The following is a 23835-nucleotide window of genomic DNA, read 5'->3' on the forward strand; positions in this document are numbered from 1 at the left end:
AGAAGCCTACAATATGGACATGGATTATAGTAACACCATTGTCATCTGTTTCTTGTAGACAGAAAGAACAAAATGTAGGGTTGTTGAAGAGCAGCACAGATGCCAGATACTTTAATTTGTTGGTATTCATTTGTTCCGTATTTTTGTTTCTGGTACCAGCACGTTGAAGAGACCATTTGTTGGATCCCTTATATGACCAGGCTGCCTGCAAAGATGCTTAAGATCTTATGACTAGAATGTGCACATTAGTTACTGAAGCACAATGTGGGCAACTGCTAAAATGGATGGATGGATGGTAGGTAGGTAGGTAAGTAGGTAAGTAGGTAAGTAGGCAGGTAGGCAGGCTTCCCCACACAGAAAGCCAGTAGAGGCAATACATGCATATAGTGCAGGGGTCAGGGAACTTTTTTACATTTTAGCCCCCCCAAAAAAATATTTATATACACCAACATTACCCCCTTGATTTGAAAGAAAGGATCTCGGTCACACGCGGCCAGCCGAGCGCCGCCGCTGAAGCCTCACCGCCTGCGCCCGGGCCTCTTCCTCCGGCGCATGGCTCCCGGGCGGCCGTCAAAGAGCAGCAGGTGGCTTGCCTGCCGGGGGCGCCCACCACGTCTCCCGCTCCGGCACCAGCATCGGCAGCCGCGTCAGGCCTCGTCATCGAAGCACTGCGTCAGCTGGCGCATGGAGGGTGAGAGGCTCTGCCAGGCCCGGCCAGCCGGCGCTGAAGGAAGCCAAGTGGCCAGGTGAGCACCACTGCCGCCTGATGGGCTCCTCCGGGAATGGGGACAGCGTGTGGGGCAACAGCATCCTGGGGCTGGGAGGCTGAGCCTGGCCCAGGCCACCGTCGTGGCCGCGCCCTCCCCCCTCCGCCATGATCCACCTCTCCAGGCAGTGGAAGGAGCGGTTCCTCCTGGCCGGAACGCTTCAGCTGCTCACCGTGGCCTTGCCCTCCGCCATGGCTGGCCCCGCCACCACTGCCTTGGCTGCCCTATGCCGCCGGCTGGGGCCCGTCGCCGACTGCCATCCGCCGGGGCTCGGTTGCAGCCAGGCCAGAGAAAGGGGTGGGAAGGGGCAGCCGGGGATCTCCCCCTCCAGGCAGAAGAGGAGGAAAAAAGAGGAGGATGAGGAGGGAAGGGGGTTAGGGTTACGTCCTCATTACCCCCAGGACTTTCATTTGGGGTAATTTACCCCTGTTCCGGAACCACTGCTTTAGTATACAGTGGTGCCTTGCTAGATAGTTACCCCGCATGACAGGTTTTTTTTGCTAGACATTGACTTTTTGCTATCGCTATAGTGATTCGCAAAACAGTGGTTCCTATGGGGGAATTTTTGCTGGACAATGTTTGGTCCCTGCTTTGCAAACTGATTTTCGCTAGACGACGATTTCGACATCTTCCTCTGAGCTTGCAAAATAGGTGTTTTCGGGACCTAAGCTTCGCAAGACAGCGATTTAAACAGCTGATCGGCGGTTCACAAAGCGGCTGTCCTATGGCCAATCTTCGCTAGACAATGACGATTCTTCCCCATTGGAACGCATTAAACAGGTTTCAATGCATTTCAATGGGGAAATGCTTTTTGCTAGACAATGATTTTGCTAAACAGCGATTTCAGTGGAACAGATTATCATTGTCTAGCGAGGCACCACTGTATACAAAAGAGAGAAGGAATTACAATTCAGGGAGCTGGTATCTCAGTTTTGCTTTGTTTTAGATTTTACATCTAAAGAAGTAGATTTTATTTCATACTGAAATAAATTTTAGTTTTAAGTGCCTGTAAGCTAGGGGACAAGGAGACATGCCTCCTTGTCAGTGCACCGTCCCCAAGAAAGGCTGAAATAATCCAACCTGAACCCCAAGTAGCAGAAGGAAGAAAAGGGTTAAGTCATCAGGAGAAAGAATGAAAAAGCGCAGGAAGTGAACAACAGCAGGGAGAGGCAGTCTTTGCAGGGGGAAGGAGGGAAGAGGAGTGGAGAGGTAGCAAGGGAGGAAAAGGGATATTGGGAAAGGTTGTGGAAGACAAGGAAGAGTTGCCCGAGAGATCCTTGGGCAGGGAAGTGGCATAAAAAGATTTGCATCATAAAACTCCACACAAACCATCATACCGGAGGGACACTGCCAAGAGAGAATGTACCCTTGGACATCTCATGGCATGAACAGATTCCAAACTAAACAATATTAGGCACTGAGGATAAAGGTATGGGAGTTGCCTGGCGTGGTGGGGGGGTTTAATACCCCCACAACCCATAGAACTGGGAACAGGAATTTCAGCAAAGAAGAAAGTCAAGCTATACGGCATTTCAGGGTGCTTTTGTGCCCAAGATCATGTCTGGTAAACAGTTGTGTCAATCCCATGTGCAGACCATAACTTTTACAATTCATTATGTGTACTAACTTGCAAGCTGCGTTTAGAGTGCAGTTTTCTGAACTTATAGGGGACGTGATGGCACTGGGGGTTAAACCGCAGAAGCCTCTGTGCTGCAAGGTCAGAAGACCTGCAGTCATAAGATCGAATCCACGCGACGGAGTGAGCCCCCGTCGCTTGTCCCAGCTCCTGCCAACCTAGCGGTTCGAAAGCATACAAAATGCAAGTAGATAAATAGATACCACTACAGTGGGAAGGTAACGGTGTTCCGTGTCTAGTCTCGCTGGCCACGTGACCACAGAAGATTATCTTTGGACAAAACGCTAGCTCTATGGGTTGGAAACGGAGATGAGCACCGCCCCCTAGTGTCGGACACGACTGGACAAATTGTCAAGGAGAACCTTTACTTTTTACCTTTCTGAATATATACATGCTGTGGAAGATGGTAGGAAGTTGCTGGTTCAAATCTTGTACACCGAGGTGTGCTGGATGTCATGTATCTGCTAGAGGAATTTTCTTCAGACTGCATTTGAAAACACTGGACTGTGGGGTTACAGGATCTTCTCCTGAAGAGACAAGGTGCTCAGGTTTGAAGTCAGAGGCAGCACGGCCACTTCCTAGACCAAAAGAATCATGCTGAATGACATCATGATCAATGCTGGAGATGAAGTGCCCATCTGTAGAGGGGGCCTCCCGAGGAGAAGAGTGCCTCCTTGAGGTTGAACTCCCCTTGTAAAAGATCTTGTGCTGAAGTGCCCACATATTTGGGTGTAGCTCAAGACATCTCCAGTACAAAAATGTCAATTACAGGTTGGAGGAACCACCGTCTGATTCTGCTTGTAATTTTGCTTCACTATGAGTGACCCTGTTGTATGTCTTATTCCCTGTATCTTGGAAGATTCTCAGTCATCCAGGTGTGATTATAGCGAAGATGAGTCATGGCAACTGGACTTCTTTCTTGTTAGGTTGAAACGTTTCACTACTCATTCAAGTAGCTTTTTCAGTCTGAGGAGAGTTGGTAGGAGATCCCTGATATATCCTCCTTATTTCTTGTAGTGCTGCTCTTTGTTAGATTCTTGTTTGTCTCTCCTGACTTGCTGACCTGGAGTGTTGACCTTGGCTATGGAATTCCCTAGTTGAAACTGACTTGCTAATTGATAATGCAGTGGTGCCTCAATTTATGAACTTAATCCGTTCCAGAAGATGGAATGTAACTCGAATTGCTCGTACATCGAAGCACCATTTCCCATAGGAATGCATTGAGATCCGTTAATCCATTCCAGCTGGGTTTAAAAATCACCAAAAAGCCAAAACAACCACTACAAGCCCCATCAGAACGCACTGGGGCTGGGGGGGGGGGAATAAAACAAAAAACAAAACAAAAATCACAGCACAGAAAAATAACCTCCCCCAGCCCAAACCCACGTGCAAAAACCCTGTATGTACAAGAAACCAGGCAGTCCGAAGCCTCCCTGCAAACGCGCACTCTCTAACCATTGGAGCGAAAGAGCTACAAAGAAGCAGCCTCTTCGCCACCAACGGTTAGCACTTTGAATTCCCCGCATTTTTCCCTGCCTTGTTTTCCGGTCAGAACTCAGCGCTCTGGTTGCAAGTTGAAGCAACATTTTGCAGCCGGAGCTGGTCGTAACTTGAAATGGTCATAAGTAGGGATGTCTGTAAGTCGAGGCACCACTGTACCTCTAATGTTTGTTGGCCATGTCTGTAAAGTGCTTTCTTTTATTTTGGGGTAGCCCCTTGGAACTGGATAGACCGTGCCATGAGGTCTCATCTTGCCTGGAACAGGGCACTAAATACACATTTTGTTGAATTTCTTGTTTGTCTGTCTCTGTGTATTGTCTTTGGTATAATGTGTGGTAGGTGGACAGAGGCAATGTTTCTTGTGACCCTAGGTTCCAGTGGCGTAAATCCAGTTGAAGATCCCACCTAGAGTGGGGCCACTGAATCAGATTCGGAATGGAGAGACAATATGTATGTAAACTCTATTGATTTAACGGGGCTGTTGTATTTGGGATTAATCTGGATTCAAGCCATTGTTTTTTTTCACTAGATCTCTGCTCTTTCTCACTATGGATTGTGGTGTTTGCTCTGCTGCACAGCAGTCTTTCTCTCATAGTAACTAACATGAGTATAGGATTGCACTAGGTATGCAACTTGTCATGTTTTATTCTAGTGCATGAGAACGAGAAACTTGCCATTTTTTTATACTGTGCAAACTAAACTCTCTCAGAATGGCCTTCAGGCGCAGCGCCCCTTCCAGAAACAACAAGTATTGTACTGTGTGTTGATCTCAGCTGCAGCTTTTGCCTATCGTTCTTAATGTTTGTGACTAAGGGCCTTCTAGACTACAGTGGTTCCTCACTAGACAGTTACCCCGCATGACAGTTTTTTCGCTAGACATTGGCTTTTTGCGATCGCTATAGTGATTCTCAAAACAGTGGTTCTTATGGGGGAATTTCACTGGACAATGTTTGGTCCCTGCTTCGCAAACCGATTTTCACTAGACAACGATTTTGACAGCTCCCTCCGCGCTCGCAAACGGGTGTTTTCGGGACCTAAGCTTCGCAAGACAGCGATTTAAACAGCTGATCGGCGGTTCACAAAGCAGCTTTCCTATGGCCGTTCTTCGCTAGACAACAACGATTCTTCCCCATTGGAACGCATTAAACAAGTTTCAATGCATCCCAATGGGGAAATGCTTTTCGCTAGACAATGATTTCGCTAAATAGCGATTTCAGTGGAACGGATTATCATTATCTAGTGAGGCACCACTGTATATATAGATAGTAAATCATCAGCCTGGCAGTATTTACACAAGTAGTTCACCACAAAATAGCCAACATGTATGCCTTGTAAGTTTGACACATCTCAAGGTGCCAACTCAAATCTCAAGAATAGCTATGTTTCTCTTGGTTTCCTGGTGTGGAACAAATGGAATGGTTCTGTAAGTAGCAAAACTCTGATTTTTGGTGTTAAGGTGGTTTAGAAACTTGGATACCCATCTCCATCCTTCCTAGGTTGCTGCAGGGTGACTGGCTCAGTGCATAGGTGTTTCCATGCCGCGTTTGTGGCACAGAGCCTTGGAAGACCCTCTGGGCTGATAATCACAAACCTTCCGTAAGCTCACGTCACAGCTTCGGGTCTCAATTGGTTGCCATTTGTGCCATCTCGAAGGCTATGTGGCAATAGTGGCAACTGCAGATACTGCTGCTTGTGTTTTGCCCACATCTGTTCAGCTGCCAAAAATAGTCTGGATTTTATTCCTTCCTCTAGATTGCCATATTATGTAATTAATTGGGTCTCACCCAGATTCTGGGTCTCTTTACCCATGTTCCCTTTGTGCCCATTTCCCTAAGCAATTGGACAGAAGTAGTTTTGGGTTACCCCCACCACTTTCTTGCCTAGCCTTGTGACATGACCAGGATCTATCTCTGGCATCACAAAGCCCATCCCTGGCCGTAGGTTTTGGCCCTCAAACCTAAGAGTGGATTGACCTTTCCTGAAACCTGGCGGGTATAGGGGATCCAAATCATACTCAGCCTCATTTCTGATCTGTTAACAGAAGTCTACATAATAAGCATGTGCAGGATGCTACCTTCATTCACCCTAACTTTCCAACATTTAATGGGGCTGTAACAGTGAACAACTTACTGCTAGGTTGTTTATTACTGTTCTCTGTTTTGTGAGCCCAGCTCCCAAGCGGGGCTGATATCTCTGGACAGTGCAGCGATGTTGTGACCACAGAAAGATTTAACTGCTACGTTCACTGTGAGCCACACTCTGGGCTGTCATAAGCCAGTTTCTCTCTTTCAACCTATGTGGGGATAATAAACAGTATTTGATTTGCATTTTAAATAGCCAAGCTATTTATATATATATATTGAGGTTGAGCAGGAACTCTTCTCTGCTGCAGCTTCTGCGGTTTGGGGATACAACAGATGCATAGCCCCAGCTGTATTAGAACTTCTCCATGGATTTCTGTCCTTTTTTAAAAGGGACATCTAAAAATAGCTTCTGGGTGAGAATCAGGAAGTGACCTTGGCAAACATTAAGGTGCCTTTCTTTCTGTCTCTTCCACCAAGCTCCTCTTTTGTTCCTTACTCTCACAGGAGAAAATAGAAGGAGAGAAATGGGGCAAAGGGCAGTAGAGGAACAAACATAAGATTTACCCATCTTCCACTCTTAGCGCTTTCATTCCCTTTGCTTTCAGTTTCTGCCACGTGACAGCTCATAAATTGTAATCTTGAAGCTGCACCTGCTTCATCATCAGTGACAGCCAGCAGTTTCCAGTTCCATTTTCTTCTCACGCTCCACCACCATTTTTCTCTTCCATTTCCAGCCTCCTGGGGGCCACAATTTTTGTTGTTGTTTTCATTGGTTTATTTAGGTTCTCCCCGCCATAGCTGTTTTTTCTTTCCACCACCATTTTTGTAGTACTTTTAGAAAGCTTAGGATTGCCCTGAGTTGGCTAGTACATCCCTTTGGTACATGGATGATATGTTCATAGCTACATAAAGATTGACATTCAGCATCATCACAGTCCTAATCAGTATTATTATTTTTTATCAAGCCCCTGAATTAATAAATGTTTATTGATTTTTAGTAAGGGACACACAGGAAGCCTTGATCAAGTATTCTGCCTTTCAATTTCACTCATATTTTTTAAAAGACAGGCCCCAAAAAAGATGCAAAACAGTAAATATATTTACAATGTAAAGAGTCAAATATATTCCATTTTTAAGATTTTGCTAGGTGTCCGTAATAACTTGGCTAATATATTTCCTGTTTAAACCAGCCCTGTTTAAAAAGCCACTAAGATGATCCTGCCTCCTTATATGAGCCATGTATCTAACCATCAACTACAGTGGTGCCCCTCATAGCGACGTTAATCCGTTCCAGGATTAATGTCGCTATCTGGAAAACATTGCTAAACGGAACAAAAAATCCCATAGGAACGCATTAAACCCAGTTTAATGCGTTCTTATGGGGCAAAAACTCACCGTTCAGCGAAGATCCTCCATAGGGACGGCCATTTTCACCGCCTCGGTAAGCAAGAAATCCGTCCAGAAAACAGCGGGCGGCCATTTTGGAACCGCCGATCAGATGTTTAAAAAAGCATTGCTTGGGGAACCGATCATGGCAAAGCACTGCCAACCAGCCCGGGAGACACCGGGCATCCTTAGGTGGCAGGCGAGCGAGGGCTCGGAGGCAGCCGCCCGGGCCGGGAAGGGGCTGGCCATCCGCCCGCGCGCGCGCTCACTCACCCGCCAGCCAGCCAACCAGCCCGGGAGACACCAGGCGTCCTTAGGCAGCGGGTGAGCGAGGGCTTGGGAGGAGAGAACCCCTACCCCTGTCGCCACTGCAGATGCCGGGAGGAGAGGAGCCGGGGCTTGCTCTTACCCCTGGCTCCCACTCCCACCCCATCGCCGCTGCAGATGCCGGGAGGAGAGCAGCCGGGGCTTGCTCTTCCTCACAGCTCTCCCCCACCCCCCGTCGCCGCTGCCACCGGGTGCAAAGACATACCTCCCACCCACCCCTGTGGAGACACACCCCTCACCCCCATCTCCGCCGCCGCTGCCGGGAGGAGGGCCAGGAACACCTGCCTCCGCTGGTCAGCTGGGGGAAGGTATGGGGAAAAATCGCAACACGATTTTTTCCCATAGAGAACATCGCAATGAGATCGCAAAATCTTCATTGGTATGCGGATTCGTCGTTAAACGGGGCGCCCGTTAAGCGAGGCACCACTGTATAGCCAAAGTATGTCCAATCAAAAAGTCTGGAACCTTTAAGACAACAGAATTCTTGTGTGAGTTTTTATGTATTTCTTCAGGCATATAGAGCACAATCTTTAGGCCGCAGGTTTATATCCACAATGTACGTGAGTGTGGGAGGGTTGAAAAAGGATAATGAAGGTGACAATTGCATTATTATGAACACTGGTAATGACCTTGCAAATTTCAAAAGTTTATTACAGGTCACTCCAAGGTTGTTCTCTTTTCTTTGAAGTCATGTGTTATATGATCTTACACTGTTTTTTGTGCATGCATAACATTTGTTGTTGTTCAGTGCTCTGCTTACTCATCAGTCTCAGCTAGTGAATCAACTGTTTACTTTTCAGCTATGTTCGTGTGAGGGGAAGGAACCAAGTTTCATCTGAGGCATGACAGTAGATTCAACCGAAACAGATTCAAGCAGCCAATAGGTGTGGGTAACCCCCTGAACCCCATCCGCGGAGGGGTTAAGAGATTACAATTATTCCCCATGAAAGAGGAATTTCCAGTCATAAACTCACATGGATTAAGTCCCTGCCCTTTGTACACACTGTCTGTCGCTGCTACAGATGTAAGCAGAAGTACGAAGCAGAAATGGTACTATTTAGAATCACAGAATGACTGAGCTGGAAGGGGCCTATAAGGCCATCGAGTCCAACCCTCTGCTCGGTGCAGGAATCCAAGTCAAAGCAGATATGACAGATGTGCATCCTCAAAGTTTTGCTTGAAATCTGTACCTGTCCATTCCTGTTTTCATCATCATCATCATCATTATCAATAATAATAATAATAATAATAATAATAATAATAATAATAATAATAATAATAATAATAATAATAATAATAATAATAATAATAATAAACAGGTAGAGTCAACCCCTTTTTTTCCTTTTCCTAGGCCCAAGGCAACAACATTAGAATGTAAACAGATTTCCTTGACACTGTACAACAATAAAAGAACCTGGTACAGAAAGAGATTTGGAAAGGTCAGGATTTGGTAATGGTTCCAAAGGAGAGAAAATGATGAGTGGCCATAATTGTGGAAAAACTCAGGCTGTCTAGAAATGAATTCCGCTAAGGTATCATTAGAGCCTGTTTACAAATTTGAAAAACTTCAAGTATGTCCTCTGCTTTGCAGAATGGAAAGGAGCTGCAGTCACCCATCCTGCCCACCTCTGACCCTGCACTTGGTACAGCTGTCGCAGATCATCTTGACTTGCTACAGCTTGTTTTCCCCAGTGTACATGGTATGAATCAGAGATGTAGTTGCTTGTCATGATGCAGGGAAGAGTACTGAATGTTTATATCTTGTCCTTGGTGATCTCAGTATTGTAGAAGGAGACAATTTTTGCCTTTACCCCAATGATCTGCTTCGTTGTGACCTGAACACTCTGTGTAGTAGAAATTAAGGAGTGGGGAACCTAAAAATTGTTCCTCTTCCTAGCTTTATGGTCCACCTTGCCCGGTATAAAACTCTCAACTTGCCTCTAGTTTATTATTTGCCCTTAAACAGGCAATCTTTTCCTTGGAAAAGATCCTGATGTTAGGAAAGTGTGAAGGCAAGAGGAGAAGGGGATGACAGAGGATGAGATGGTTGTACAATGTCATACAAGCGACCAACATGAATTTGACCCAACTCCGGGAGGCAGTGGAAGACAGGAGGGCCTGGTGTGCTCTGGTCCATGGGGTCATGAAGAGTCGGACACGACTAAACAACAACAACAAAACAGAATTGGAACCTTGAATCTGGCTTTCTGTATTTGACAGTCTATGCACTTATATAGGTTCTGCTTAGTTTAACTAGGCTTAATGCCAGTTGTGTATCAAAAATGCAGTCTTAGCAAATAAGTAAAAACACTAAGGGAATGATTGGGTCAAAGAAAACGTATTTCTTATTAAAAAGTGTTGTTTTTAAGGTAAAATGCATTACATTCTTTATGAGCGTTATCTTCCTTTTGTAAAAATCACCATGTTATTTAACAGCAGCTAACTTCTATGTTCTGACTGGATAGCTCAGTGAGTTAACAGGTTGGGAGTTCAGTTCCCCACTGTGCTTCCCAGACGTGCCAGCCTGTGTGGCCTTAAGCATGTTGCACAGTCCCAAGGTGGCCTCGGAAAAAAGGCAATAGTAAAGCACTTCTGAGTACTCTCTAAGTAGAAAACCCTGAAAAGGGCAGCCATAAGCCAGAATTGACTTTGACAGCGCACAGTTATTATTATTATAAGTTGTATGTAGTCACATCTTGCTTGCTGCTTGATGGATATCAAGAACACACTTCTTTTAAAAAAAAACAACCTGAAAAATTGTAAGTAGATGCTGATGTTGGCAAGAGTTAACAGTACGCAGAAGACAAGATCGTCTGCAGGATCTGTTCCTCACCATTCTGACCAAAAACACCTTTAAAAGAGCTTTCTTCTATTGCTACCTCAACATACCTGCAGTATTCAGAAACAGTTGGAGGGGGGGGGGTCCACGTGACTGTGATGGGATGGATTGAATTCCCCCTCCTTATTTTCCCAGTGTATCTGCCAGGACCCCTCCCTCCCTGTAGCTGCTGCTTACATTTGTTTAGTTTATGTCACATTGAATTTGACTACAGATAGCAGTATAAAAAAAATCAGGAAACAATAGAGCTGGGCTTAACTTTGTCCCACTAGAGAATAAAGAATGTTTAGCTGCTTGTTTTTGAGGATGTAGGAACACATTCCAGGAACACAAAGGAATGACTTTTTTCACATATGAGTCCTTCAAATCCCCCCCTTAACAACACATATGGCCAGTAATTGTGCTGACCAGGGGCTTCTAGGAGTCAAAACTTGACCACACCAGAGGGCCTATTTAGTCCAGGATGCTGGTTCACACAACAGCCAAACATATGCCCTTAAGAAGCCCACAGAAAGGATATGCAGCACAGCTCCTCAAGTAGAGTACCAAAAAAACTAGATTTGGAAAAAGTTACTTCTGGGAGTAATACATCTCCAAGAATACCCCAACCAGAATGGCTGAGGTATTCTGGGAACTGTAGTCTAAAAAAAAAGGGCCATGTATTCTTATCATGGTGTATATATTAATACACTGGATTCATCTCTAGTTGGGTATCGCTGTAAACAAAAAATTATTTTTCTTGACATGACCGGCCTCACCGCACTTCCTAAAAACCTTCTGATTGTTTTATATAAATAGGATGTTTATGTAATGAGAACTTCAGCTGATCAGTTACTGGTATTAACGATGCCATTTTCATTTTGAAGCCCTTGTCATATTATCAAGTTGTCACTATCTTTTGCCCATCTCACTTGGGTGTTACCTGGCTGCCATGTACTCTGTGTATATAAACTATGCCTTAATTGTTATCCTCCATGTTCACGAAGAAGTGCCTTTTAATACATAAAAGCTTACAGTGAAATATATTTATTAGTCTTTAAAGTGCTGCAACTGTCGTTTTTATTTGTGTAATATATCCTTTGTAATATTAATTTGTACTTAGTTTATGCTGGGCCATGGTTCATCCATCAAATGGGTTTTTGTTTTTATATGCGTTTTTAAAAATTGTTCTGTATTTTTGGAAGCTGCCCAGATTAGTGGCTTGTCCACTAAATGGGCAGGGTACTTGTTTAAACAAATAAAATAAAATAAATGGACTAACTTGACTACCACTTTGAGAAAACCTTTTAGCAGTGGCTCCTGAACCGGGGGGAAGGGGGGGCTGAATGGATTCCTGCTAGCAGTTCATACACAAAAAATATTCCATCAGACTGCTTTTGGAACTGTGTTTGTTTTCCTTCTCATCCATGGTGGGATAGACCTGGTTAAAATGATCTATCGTGACTAAAGTATTCTTATAGTAATGTCTGAGAGATTTTAAAAGACAAGAATTCAGTACACATCCATTCCATGGATCTGTTGATGCTAGAAAAAATGCTTCCTAGAAAAGAACACTGGACACAAGTCTTGCACTTTTCAAAGCAGCATTTCTGGGGCAATTCCTATTAACCCTGCTAAAATCATGTTTGGTCTTTCACAGAATATATTATTCCCTTTCAACATTCTAGTTTTTGTTTCCTCTTTTTCTTGTTAGATAATGATGGTGATATTGTTTGTTTGCACTGCCCTCTTGTGTTCATTATATTGAGTTGCATAACAGTTGTTCTAAAAACTACGTACAGTACTCATGTTCTCCTCCTATCTGGTTAGCTTCCAAACCTGATATTTCCCTGAATTTTATCTCCAGTTCATGTTCCATTGGATGTGCTATGAGTGCTAAATGCTTTTACATTTATAGAATTTATTTCCTAGCTTTTAATAAGATGTCTTACAAATGATACACAAATAACATGATCAAAATAATAAAAATAGTAGTAAAAAACAACAGGGCTAGCATGTACGAAGTGCCAGTGTGGTCTATTTGGGGAAGAAATTGCACAATTTGGAACACAGATTTTGGCAGCCCTGTTAAGCAGCATTTGCCTCTCTTATTTGCCATAAGCTGCGAAATGGCAGGAGTAGTCTATAGCTGCAAAACTGAACAGTTGTCATAACCTCGCTAGGCAACTGGTCCACTAAAACTCTTCGTTCAGAAGTTCTTTCTGTGTTTTGATTTGAAGATGTTGTGAGCACAAGATCCCAAAATTGAGACCATTTTTTTCTTCCAGGGGGAGTTAAATGGTCCAGAAACCTTGGAATATTTTAGGGAGTCAATATGTGGTCAGGAATAATTAGGTTCATGTAACATTGAACCACCATGAACCACCCATTGTTGTCAATGTTGCTTTGATCAGTCTCTATAACCTACTCTAAGCAGCTTTTAACTAGAAAAGCAGCATCAAAGTATTTCAGATCAGTAAAACACCACTCAATTTAATCAGCTTCACTGTAGAGATACTATAGGTAGATGGGAAAGGAAGGCTGGGATAAATAAAATATATACTTCCCAGCATTTGAGCATGTCATAATGCTCAAGAACATGCCATGGTGAAAGTTGTGGATATATTCTAAAACGGAATGGATTTTGTAATTTCTTGAGAGCTCAACTGCATTCTCTAGATGTGGTTGCCTGTTTCCTGACACTTCTCCCTGTTGCATTCTTTCTGCAGAGGACCAAGTAGCTCAGCAAACTGAGGAAGTGTTCCAAAGCTATGTTTCCTACCGGTATCAACTAGAACGGGAGCAGCAAGAGGTGGATGTGCTGGATGACCCAGAAATAGCTGCAATCCAGCAACGGCCAGACAGGTAGAATGCCCCATCTGTCTGTCCATCCGTCCATCCATTTGAAACCCTGTGCCTGCTCCAAAAGCACATCATGGTGAGGTGCCTGTCTTCATCTACATGCATATCTAACCATTTTGTTTCTCTCTTGGGCAGCACCAACAGCCAGGTGGGCAGACGGCTGGCCATAATAGGTGATGACATCAATGCACGCTATGACAAGGATTTCTGTGATATGTTGAAGACACTGCAGCTAACAAAGGACAATGCCTATGAGTACTTCACCAGAATTGCTAGCAGGTAATTCAACCAGGCAATTTCCCAGGTGCCTCTGAAAAATGAAAGCAGGAGATTTGATATTCTTCTTGCAGAATGAATTTGTAAGTGTAGCTTTCTTGAATACCTAGCAATCATCCTCCAGAAGTTGCTGGATTGCAACACCCATCATTGGCAGTCATTGGCTGATGGATAGACACTCTTTTTTAATTTTGCCGATGTGTCCAGTGCTTCAATCATTTTGTTTCCAGAACAGAGCTTCTCTTGTAGATATACACGTCACTGTTCAAATCCTTCCAAAATGTTATATGAACCTTTAAAGTTTTCAGAGGACATTATGGTTTTTTTACAGTACATAGGAGTAGGTTTGAGTGGTTTCATGGCACAAGAGTAGTCTATCAGCAGGTCTCATTTATTTGACTATGATCAGCCTGAGTAGAAATTCAACTGTTTCTTCATTCAGAACACACACATAGACACCCCTTCCTCCAGATATCTATGGAGAATAAGAATCGTCCTGCTGGGTCAAATCCAGTCCGGCTTATTGATATTCTCATTTGCTGCAATATTGCACTTAAATTGGTATTTTTACTTACTAATTACTATGAGTGGTTACTGGACATGGCTATATGCTTCCTTGAAGATGAAAGGCAGCTTGCTTTTGAATACCAGTTGTTGGCGAACAGGAGGGTGCTCTTGCCTTCATCTCCTGCTTGTGGGCTTCCTGTTGGTCTCTGACTGAGCAGCCATTGCTGAAAAACAGGTGCTGGACCAGATTGTCCTCATGCTGGTCCGGCATAGTCCTTCTGTTTACCAAAACAGCCTATCACAGAGCAGTACAATACTCAGTTTCTGCCAGCTGTACAAAAATAGACATTACACTGAGCATATTAAAGAGATACACTAAACATGTGCCCTGAGCTTGCCTTTCATATTAAATCCAAAAGAAGGATTTGGGTGAGGTGTACCCCTCCCTCAAATGTAACTTTCTGTAGAAGACCCGTAGCACACACAGACCTATCAAAGTGCCCCCAGACCCACTCCTTGTTTTGTTTAAATGTTGTTTAATTGTCTCTTCTGTCCTTTCTTCCTGCTCCCACCTCCTTGGGAAGCCAAGCGGTATTGTTCTCACCACTTTACCACCTTCAGGTGGTGAATGTACTGCTACCAGGTAAATTATCCTACAATGCTTTATGCTTTCCTTTTCCCTCCTTTTCAGTGTGGTAATATGTGTGAGCTCTTTCCATTCCATGCTGTACCTGCTAAACTTTGTGCAAGAACACTCCAAGGTTATGTAACGCATTGAGTTACATAATTTTAATCTCCTTTCTTAATGCTGGCTTTAAAAACTTAGTATAATTTAAACAAGGTGTGGGGGAATCAGCCACAGAGGCTCTCCAGGCAGCTAACCAGTAAGGTAGAAGGAATATGTATAATTCAGCAGAACGTTTAACATCACAGGCAAAAATAAACAGTCAGTGTAGTGTTATTTGTGAATTGTTAGTGAATTTGACTGCATAAACCCTTTTGGCCATGTTGCTGCATGAATGAGCTGGTTGAGTTCCATGGATAGTGCCATCACAAAAAAGCTCTTCTCTTATTTTGAAGAATGCATCCTCATTACCAGCAGCTTGAACTTGGAAGGGACTCGCCTCCCAGCAGCATGGTATATGCCCCTACTGCATAGACCATAGGTTGCCAGTGGTGTCCAAACAGAGTCTATCCTGAAAATTTCAGATCTTGGGCAGGCCTAATGCAGGCGAAGTCCCTTTTATATTTGTGTGGATGTCACAAGTCCACACCCCCACACCCAGCTTTCAATGAAAAACTGAGGAAACATTCAGCCAGTTGTTGTCAGTGGCTTAAATAAGTCACTGTCATAGCTTTGCTTCTTGAATCTGTTGTTTTCTTCCAGGTGTGTTCCTGACACTTAGGCTAAAACCACAGGGTTACAGTCTTTGCTAGGGGTGCCTCAGGTGGAAAGGATACTGTGGGTTGCATTCCATCAGTTTTTACACCTGTTTTTGCACAGAATGGTGCTCCTACTTGAAGGTGTATGAGAACATAATGGTGGTCTTGTGTATGTGCAACAGTTGGTGGTGGTTGTTCCCCCCCCCCAATTCAAATGAAATTGCTGCATGAACCATAACCTTTTTTTGACATGAGGTTTTGGAGACAAACAAATGTGATCTAATACGTGAGCAGCAGAATGGGAATGTCGAATGTGCTGTACCAATTCAGGTTGCAGGTAGTGAGTGCATTGAAAAAGAATCTGTTTACAAACGGTATGTAGATAAACAGATACATGCACACTAGGGTGATGGGCTGTATCCCATTGTCTGCCTGCTGTGCTAACCTTTTTGACTTGTACACCGTTTTTTAAAGGAGGAGTGCATTAAGAAGTTTCATGATCTTCTGTAGTCCGAGATACAATCTATTCTATCACCATAGGATTCTCTTCCTCCTCCTTGTGCTTCTTCCAGACCATGCCTAGGTCACAGATTTAGAGATGGAGTATATGAGATGTCATTGTAACATCCTGTTTGGTGATTGGAAGAACTGGACTGCAACAATTAGAATCCCCTGTCCATAATGACTGGCAATTCTGGACATGTGCAGGGTGGGGCCACTGCTCCCCCATCCAACAAGGCACATGTGTAGCCTTTTGAAGGTTCTGATCCAGAGGTGTATAGATTTGCGGACTACACCTGTGAGAGGAAGAACTTCAACAAGATCTTAGTAGTTGTGGCACAGGTGGATCTGTGACTCTTCTCTCCTTTGGGGTCTGCTAAGAGTATCCCTTGTGGTTGCTTTAAGGGCCTTGGATCTGCTCATAGCCACATACTCTTTGATATCTCAGAGTCAAGTTACTGCTGCCAGAAGATTGTGGCTGGGTAATATAAAGAGCTAGCCAGGAAGGTAGACCTTGTTTTTTCAAAACATCTCCTTTTCCACAGTTTGTTTGACAGCGGCATAAACTGGGGTCGTGTGATAGCGCTGATGAGTTTTGGCTACAGGATGGCAATCCATGTATATCAGCATGGTCTGTCTGGCTTCCTGACAAGGATTGCACACTACATGGCTGAGTTTATGCTTCGCAACCGCATTGCACGGTGGATTGCCCAGCAAGGAGGATGGGTAGGTAAACCTGACTCATCCCATACCAGTACTCTTTAAAAACGCTTGTGTATGAAACATAAATAGTTATTCCTCTTAAGAAACACTGTGGGTGCAGGTTGCAGGTGTCTGTTGCTGTTGTTTTCCATGGGGGGGCAGGGGCACCCTGCAGAGTTAGAGTGGCCACTGGTGGTCCATGAGTGCACTTTGCCCACCTTTGCATTGGAGTTATGTTGTTGTGCCAGGTGTCCTGTAGCCTGTTATACGCCATTCAAAATGAGCCTTAGGAACACTGTCAGTGGCAGGCTACCTGGTGCTTGAATGTTATTTGGATTTGTATGGGATCTGTTAAGGTCAGGGTGGCCATTGTGGGTGCAGGTTGCTGCATAATAACCTGTGAAATAGGCTAGACCCAAAATGTGTTTCCACTACAGCACTTCGATACTACTGTTGCAACTGGCATAATTGTTGTATATTTCATTTCCCCTTCCTTAGGTGGCAGCACTGGACGTAAGCAACGTTTACTTGAAATACATGCTGGCAGTGGCAGCTGTGGTCTTGCTTGGCCAATTTGTGATACGACGTTTCTTCCACCAATGACAGGGAAAGGACGTTCAGCTGGTACCGTGACATGCCAATTGTCAACGCACTGCTCTACAGTGATGTTTTTGAAGAGGGGAGGATTTGAAAAACTACCAAAGGAAACCTGATGTGCTTTACCAGCTTCCATTGCTATATGCCACCAGTTTATTAACTGTGGAGAGTTCAGAGCAAGAAATCCATAGTATGATGTTAAAAGAAAGGCTGGAACTGAGCATAGGACAGGATTTATTACTTCAAGAGACCTTGAGGACTAGTAGTATTCACAGTGTTGTCAGAGAGAAAAGGGAAGTGTTTTCCTCCACATAGTCTCTTAAGACGGACAAATCCTTCTCCAGAACATTCTCAGGGCCAGTTTATCTTTACCCTTTTGCAGTTTCACCCTTGTGGAAAGCAGATGTACATACAGACCATGTGTGGCATTTTTCCTCTCTCCCTGTATATATATTTCGATCAATTCTTCCCCACCCAGGAGTTTTGCTAGTGCTGTGGTAGCCATGTGGTTGCTTTGTGGGCGGGGGGTGGGGGGAGTCACATAGATTTGTCTATGAATTTATCTAAGGATCAGTTGTATAATCGGCATTGGCTGAGAAGGGGAAAACTTCTGGCCCATGGATCTAATTGGCCTGCAAAAGTTTAGATTACAATCTGGTGCATTCCCCATGTTACCCACTACTACCAAGTTATGGTGGGAGACATGCAAATCAGTACTGTTACCTTTGATCATTTGATCACTTCCCGCTCTCATCTAGTGCTTCCAGGAACCCATTGACTTCCATTAGGGACTCAGTTGGTTCTCAGAAGGCTCAGCCTCACTTCTTCTTCTGCCTTCCTCATGCTGGGTGAGAACAACAGCAAACACCTCTCATCCAGCAAGAGCTACTGGAAATGCTGGCCAAGCATACTTTGCCCGCACCCCTGTCCCAACAAAGAATAGGGGCAAGGAAAACAAACTTGGCTGCTCTCAAACAGGCTTGCAAGCACGGTCTGAGCCTCAGCTGGGACTGACATGGTGCTTGCAGGTCCTGCTGAGAGATCAGAATTTCCCACTACTTTCATGTACAGGAAAGATGCGAGGAAGCAAAGCAGGGTTTCTGGGTGGAAGGACTGCACCCAGTGTTTTGACTTCATCCAGTGGTCACATCTGGCATGCAGCTGTTGGAGATATATTTGGCTGGTCAACCAAAAGTAGTTCTCTGCCCTGCTTCTAGGATCTTTGTATTTAGGGCAGAGGTGGGCAGTGTTTGCGGGTCTCCAGTCCTGGACCTTGGATGCCAAGGGAGGTGCCCCTCTGACCTCCCAGCACCCATCACTCCAGAATTACAAAGCATGACCTCTTGCTTCCAGGGCACAATCTGCGGTTTTGGAGGGACCTTTTTTTCCCAGGGCTTGGGTATGGCTGGAAGCCACCTGTGAACTACAAATTACACTTTGCACAACCCCGTATAGAGAATACATATATTTGGGGGTGGGGAGGAGATGCTTACAATATTTTGCTAGAAATGGACTTCCCTTTCATCAACTTAATTATTTCCTACACCAAATATAGAAGTCAGTGGATTCCCCCCATACACCTTATTTTCTGCTATTCTGCAGTGATCCTTCTTTTCCAGTAGAGAGAGCCAAACCTTGCTAAAGGGCCTGAATAGGAACTGGCCTCTCTTCTATTTACATTCAAAGGAAACCATTTTCCTTTCTGCATATGGTGCTACTGGTTTCCCCTTAAAAGAGACATGTCGGGGAGGGGAAAGGAGCAGGTGAGAGAAGAATAAGTTCTTTATTAGAACTGATGCAAGAAAGATGAAACATTTTGTTTCAGTTTCCATCATTATCATATATGCTTTTGACAATCACTAGCCAAAACTTAAGTTTGTCTTGTCTGAATGAAGGGCAAAGAGCTCTTTACTCCTAACTAACACATGATTCTGAACTTCCAATCTGCCCTGAGAAACAGGGATGTTATATAGCCATATTTGTGCACTGTGGAGGCTCTGGTTTTGCATACAGACAGGAGATAGCCTTACTGAAAATGTTAAGAGTTGCCTCTGAGTAAATATGGAGTGATAAAATTGTGCATCCTTCTGTTTTCAGCAGGAAACATGAATAGGTTCTTAACTCTCCCACTGAAACCAGTGGGATTTAGAATTCTTAGAATTCTTCATGGCTGTTTCACCAAAGATTTTAGTTGGGAATACAGTATCCTAAGCAGCAGAAACTGATAAGCATGTACAGCCAGGACTTCTTATTCTGAGCAGTAAATTTTTTGAAGTTCCCTGCTTGCCATATTCTTCCCAGACACTTCCTCATAGCCTTCTCATGATGCTAGAATTCATTTTGTTGATGTCTGGGATATGATAGACTTCAGTGAAGCTTAGATTTTGAACACAGAACTATAGGTACTTTTTTCTTGCCTTACAAAGCCATAGCACTAGACTTGCCCAATAGCATTTTCCCATATCTTTCTTTTTGTTATTGAAAGTCTGAAGTAGAAGACTTGAACATGCATATATGTTGTGTACATTTCTAAAAGTTCTTTTAAAAAGTCACACCATCTAGACTTTCTGAATGCACTTTGCAGCAGTATCCATTTTTATTCGACTATCTGATAATATTTAACTAATAATACTCAAACCTAGAAGTAGGTCCTTTTTTATTCCCTAAGAAACATGCTTGCAGTGCCTTAAACCTTCAAGACATTTTATTTGTTTGTTTCTAGAAGTTGATATTTTCCAGAACCTGTGGGAAATAAATTGTTCCTGAAGCTCTTGGAATTATCATGTATTTTGTGATTTTTCCTCCATAACCTTCAGTCTTTGAAGTGATACCTTATGCTCACAGTGTACAGAAAAGGGGCCTTCTGTATCCATCTTGGGAAATGTGCCTGAGATTACTAGGATGATGATAGTCATATGATCCTGACCAAAATGGTAGACTGTCTAGTAAATACTAATGGTCTGGAGCTTGGCCATTTCTTCACTTGTGGTTTACCCTTATTTATCCTTATAGTTACATCTGTGTGGTAACACACTAATCATGGGCAAAAAGGGTCTGCCAGTGCTTTGTTTTGCCCAAGTCCTTTAATGTTATTCAGTCTGTAACAAGAACTTGGAGGAAAAAATGGTGCTGGGTTTCTGATGGAGCCCAAACTTCTGTTGCTAGCAATAAGGGGCTTGGAGCCTCTCTTGCACCTCCTTTCTTTCTGGATATGCAGTAGGGATTTGGGGGCCAAGCTCCATTTGTTCTGCTTGCAGAAAGGCCTTGGTGGGGCTGCAGAAATCTTGGGGATCCATTGCCAATTAGCATCAATAATACTGGACCAGATAGACCTGCGGCCTGACTGATTATGAGGCAGGCAACTTCCTGTGTATTCCTTCAACCCTTCTGATCGTTAAGGTGAAAGGCAAATTCTGTTTTCCCCAATTTTTCCCAACTGTCACTTTTGCCACAGTCTCCGTTCTACCTCAAAAGTCTCAGGTTCCGAAAGGCTCCTCTTGCTCAGGCTGAAAAACCACAAATCAGCCATAAAATGGTGGTGGTGCTATAACAGGATTACTGTCAATTGTTCCACGTACTGTTGAGCCCTTGTGCCATGCTGTATTCTGAGGAGACTCTGGTACGAAAAACCAGGCTTGCTCATTTTCATTTGTGGTAGTGTAAGTGTCACATACAGGGCTGGGATGTTGGTACCAGGGCTGTCTCCTTCAGGCTGAGGAGAATTTCCCTACCCCACTGTGGTCACTATTGCCAGAGTGACGATTACGCATGGACTACAGTCAGGAGAGCAAAGCTGAGAGGGTCATCCTTACCATTTGTCATACTGAAGCCGCCGCCTGAGACAATTGATTTTGGGTGTCATGAAAATGTAATTGATTAATTTTATTTGCTCAGTACGGGGAAAGTGTGTCAAAATAGCTTGGGCAGGCAGCAGGATGTTTGGGCTGACTATTTAAAACTTGTGTCCTCCAGGTGTGTTGGACTACAACTCCCATACTTCAGCCTGCAGTGGAATACTGGCTACGGATGATGGGAATGTTGTCCAACCCATTGTAAAGGTGCCAGGTTTTGAAAGGCTGTGCTAAAGTTTAAAAGGCATGCTTGCAAATGCCAAGAAAATGTCTGCTAAACTCTCAGAAGCAGACATGAGCCTCATTTCCTAAGGGCAAGTTTTCAGCAGCCTGTATTCTGCATCTTTTTTCCCCATTTCTGGTTATGCTGCCATAGGGAAGGGGAAAATATATGCTGCTTATTAAGAAAGACCCCAGTGCTTCTAGCCATAGGCCCTGCTGCTGAATCTACATCTGCAGCTCTGGACACTTGTGGGTGTTTTACTTTCAAGGGTGCCGCACCTTTTAGGCGTAGAGACGGAGCTTCATCCTTGTCAACATGTTGACTTGAGAAATGCTTTGGCATATGAAGAACACAAAAAGAAAGAAACCGCTTGTGGGAGCTTTGCACTAATGTTTGGCTTCTCCAGGCTAGCCATGAATGACCAATTCACTCCATTTTTTTAAAGACATGGACATTCTGCTTTACACCTCCCTAAAAATGTGCAAGCACCTTTTAAGTGAGGAGGGAGGAACCTCAGACCTTGGGGCCACATCATGTCCTCCTGAGGTCCTGATCCGCTCACTATGGTTTCCTAGATGGCTACAGCTTCTCTCTTATGATATTGTGTGGGTGTGATTTTCCAGCTTTGTGCAGTGTCATCCTCATTCTGCAAGGTTGAGCTGCCTCTCCTATGGATAATGATGATAAGATAACCAAAAGATGTGGATATTTTTGATCTTAACCTTTTGCCTCCTGCACTGGAGTGCAGCCTCCCTGAAATTGACTTCAAAGGAGACCCCCCCCCCACACACACACACACACACACTTGCTTTCAGACCTCCATCTGAGCCATATTAGCTATTGTCCCTATAGTAGAGCATTTTAAAAACCTCCAGGCAATACTTACAGCTGATGTGAATCTTGTATCTAGGAAAGGTGAGGCTGGAAGTCTTCCAAATGGTGACAGCTCAGCCCTCCAAACCACCTGAATGAATCATGGAATATTGCCGGCGGAGGGAGAAAGAATACCTTCTGAAATGACAATTTTGTTTTTGCATACATACTTGAAGCCATAATGTAGCTATAAATGGTCTCTCTTTGCTTTGTATTATATTTATCTTTCATAGACCACAACACGGTTTTAAGCAACCCCTTGTCCTCAGGGATTCAAAGGGAATGAAGCCAGTGATATGCCCGGTACCCCTGGAACAGAGTTGGGGAACATGTCGCTTTTCAGATATTCATTTGAACTCTCATGATGCTTCCCTATTGGCTAGAGCTGATACGAGTTATAGTCCAACAACAGCTAATGTGTTATGGGTTCCCCATCTGTGGTCTAGATGCACCCAGAATATCTGCAGATTAGGCAGGATCTTTATCACCTGTTTACCTTATTCTTAGAGGTGCAAGAAAAGGAGTGCGATCTTCAACATCACTTCATTCAGCTTAATAGCTTTTAAGTGTGTGTGGATAGGGCTTTGGAGAACTAGCAACTCTGAACTCGGTTCCTGAATGGTGGTTTTGCTGGGGAGGTCAGAATCACAAATTCTATCTGCTCTGCTTTGGGATTTGGAATGATACCTACCTACAGTGTATAATGTCAGACCCTCATCTAGCTGTGATTTTAATTCTTATTTCATGTCTCCAGGGAAGCAGTGAGTGTGGGCTGTTTGAATATGGATTGAATATGGATTTAAAAGTAATGAGATGCTGTACGTATCAAAAACGATGTTCAGTTCTATCTCCTTTGGAGAAGAAAAGTGACACCTCCACAAGGGACATGGTGTTGCTCGTGCCCCTGAGGATCCAGAGAATATGCCTCTTTCCTCACACACCTCAAAAGAATTGGTGTGGATGTGAATCAGTATGTGGCATGTTCACGGGGAGCTAACTGTTTACTGGAAAGCTGCTTCTTTTATGTGCTTTTTTTTCATCCTTAAATTGTGAAGTGCCTAGCACACTGTTGGCACTAAAATGTTAAATAGCTAACTGTTAAAATGTTGAGTAACTGTAATATATATTTCCAAATAAATGTTTTCTGCAAATCCAGGTGGTTTTGATTTTATGGTGTGTAAATGGATATAAATGTCAAATATAAGGCATTGCCTACAGGTTTTCTTTTGTTCTGTGGAAGGAGGGAAAAGGACATGGTGTCATCTTGATTATTTAAAAGATCAATCACTCTTTGGAAAAACAGAGTAATTCTTCCAAAGCCCTGTCTTTCTACTAATATATAATAAAGCTGTACAGTTTATAGAAAAGGGACGTGATGGCACTGCAGGTTAAACCACAGAAGCCTCTGTGCTGCGAGGTCGGAAGACCAGCAGTCATAAGATCGAATCCGCATGACAGAGTGAGCTCCTGTTGCTTGTCCCAGCTCCTGCCAACCTAGCAGTTTGAAAGCATGTAAAAATGCGAGTAGATAAATAGGTACCA

At 43.9% G+C, this 23835-nt stretch overlaps 1 protein-coding gene across 2 annotated transcripts in view; it reads left to right on the top strand.

Moving 5' to 3' along the window:
* BAK1 (BCL2 antagonist/killer 1) overlaps positions 1-23448 on the top strand; it is a 50688-nt gene extending 27240 nt beyond the window's left edge. The window contains exons 3-7 of one of the 2 annotated variants that reach the window (XR_013544826.1): positions 13248-13383; positions 13516-13659; positions 14748-14806; positions 16593-16773; positions 17248-23448. Coding sequence is in view for 1 of the 2 variants with exons in the window: in XM_072997426.2 (XP_072853527.2) it covers positions 13248-13383; positions 13516-13659; positions 16593-16773; positions 17248-17352 (566 nt within the window). In the remaining variant the exon portion in view is untranslated. The remainder of the gene's footprint in view (positions 1-13247; positions 13384-13515; positions 13660-14747; positions 14807-16592; positions 16774-17247) is intronic. The other variant, XM_072997426.2, reaches the window with a different exon arrangement.
* The last annotated feature ends 387 nt before the right edge of the window (positions 23449-23835 follow it).

The sequence above is a fragment of the Pogona vitticeps genome, chromosome 4, assembly GCF_051106095.1.
Source record: "Pogona vitticeps strain Pit_001003342236 chromosome 4, PviZW2.1, whole genome shotgun sequence".
In the NCBI taxonomy this organism is placed as follows: Eukaryota; Metazoa; Chordata; class Lepidosauria; order Squamata; family Agamidae; genus Pogona; species Pogona vitticeps.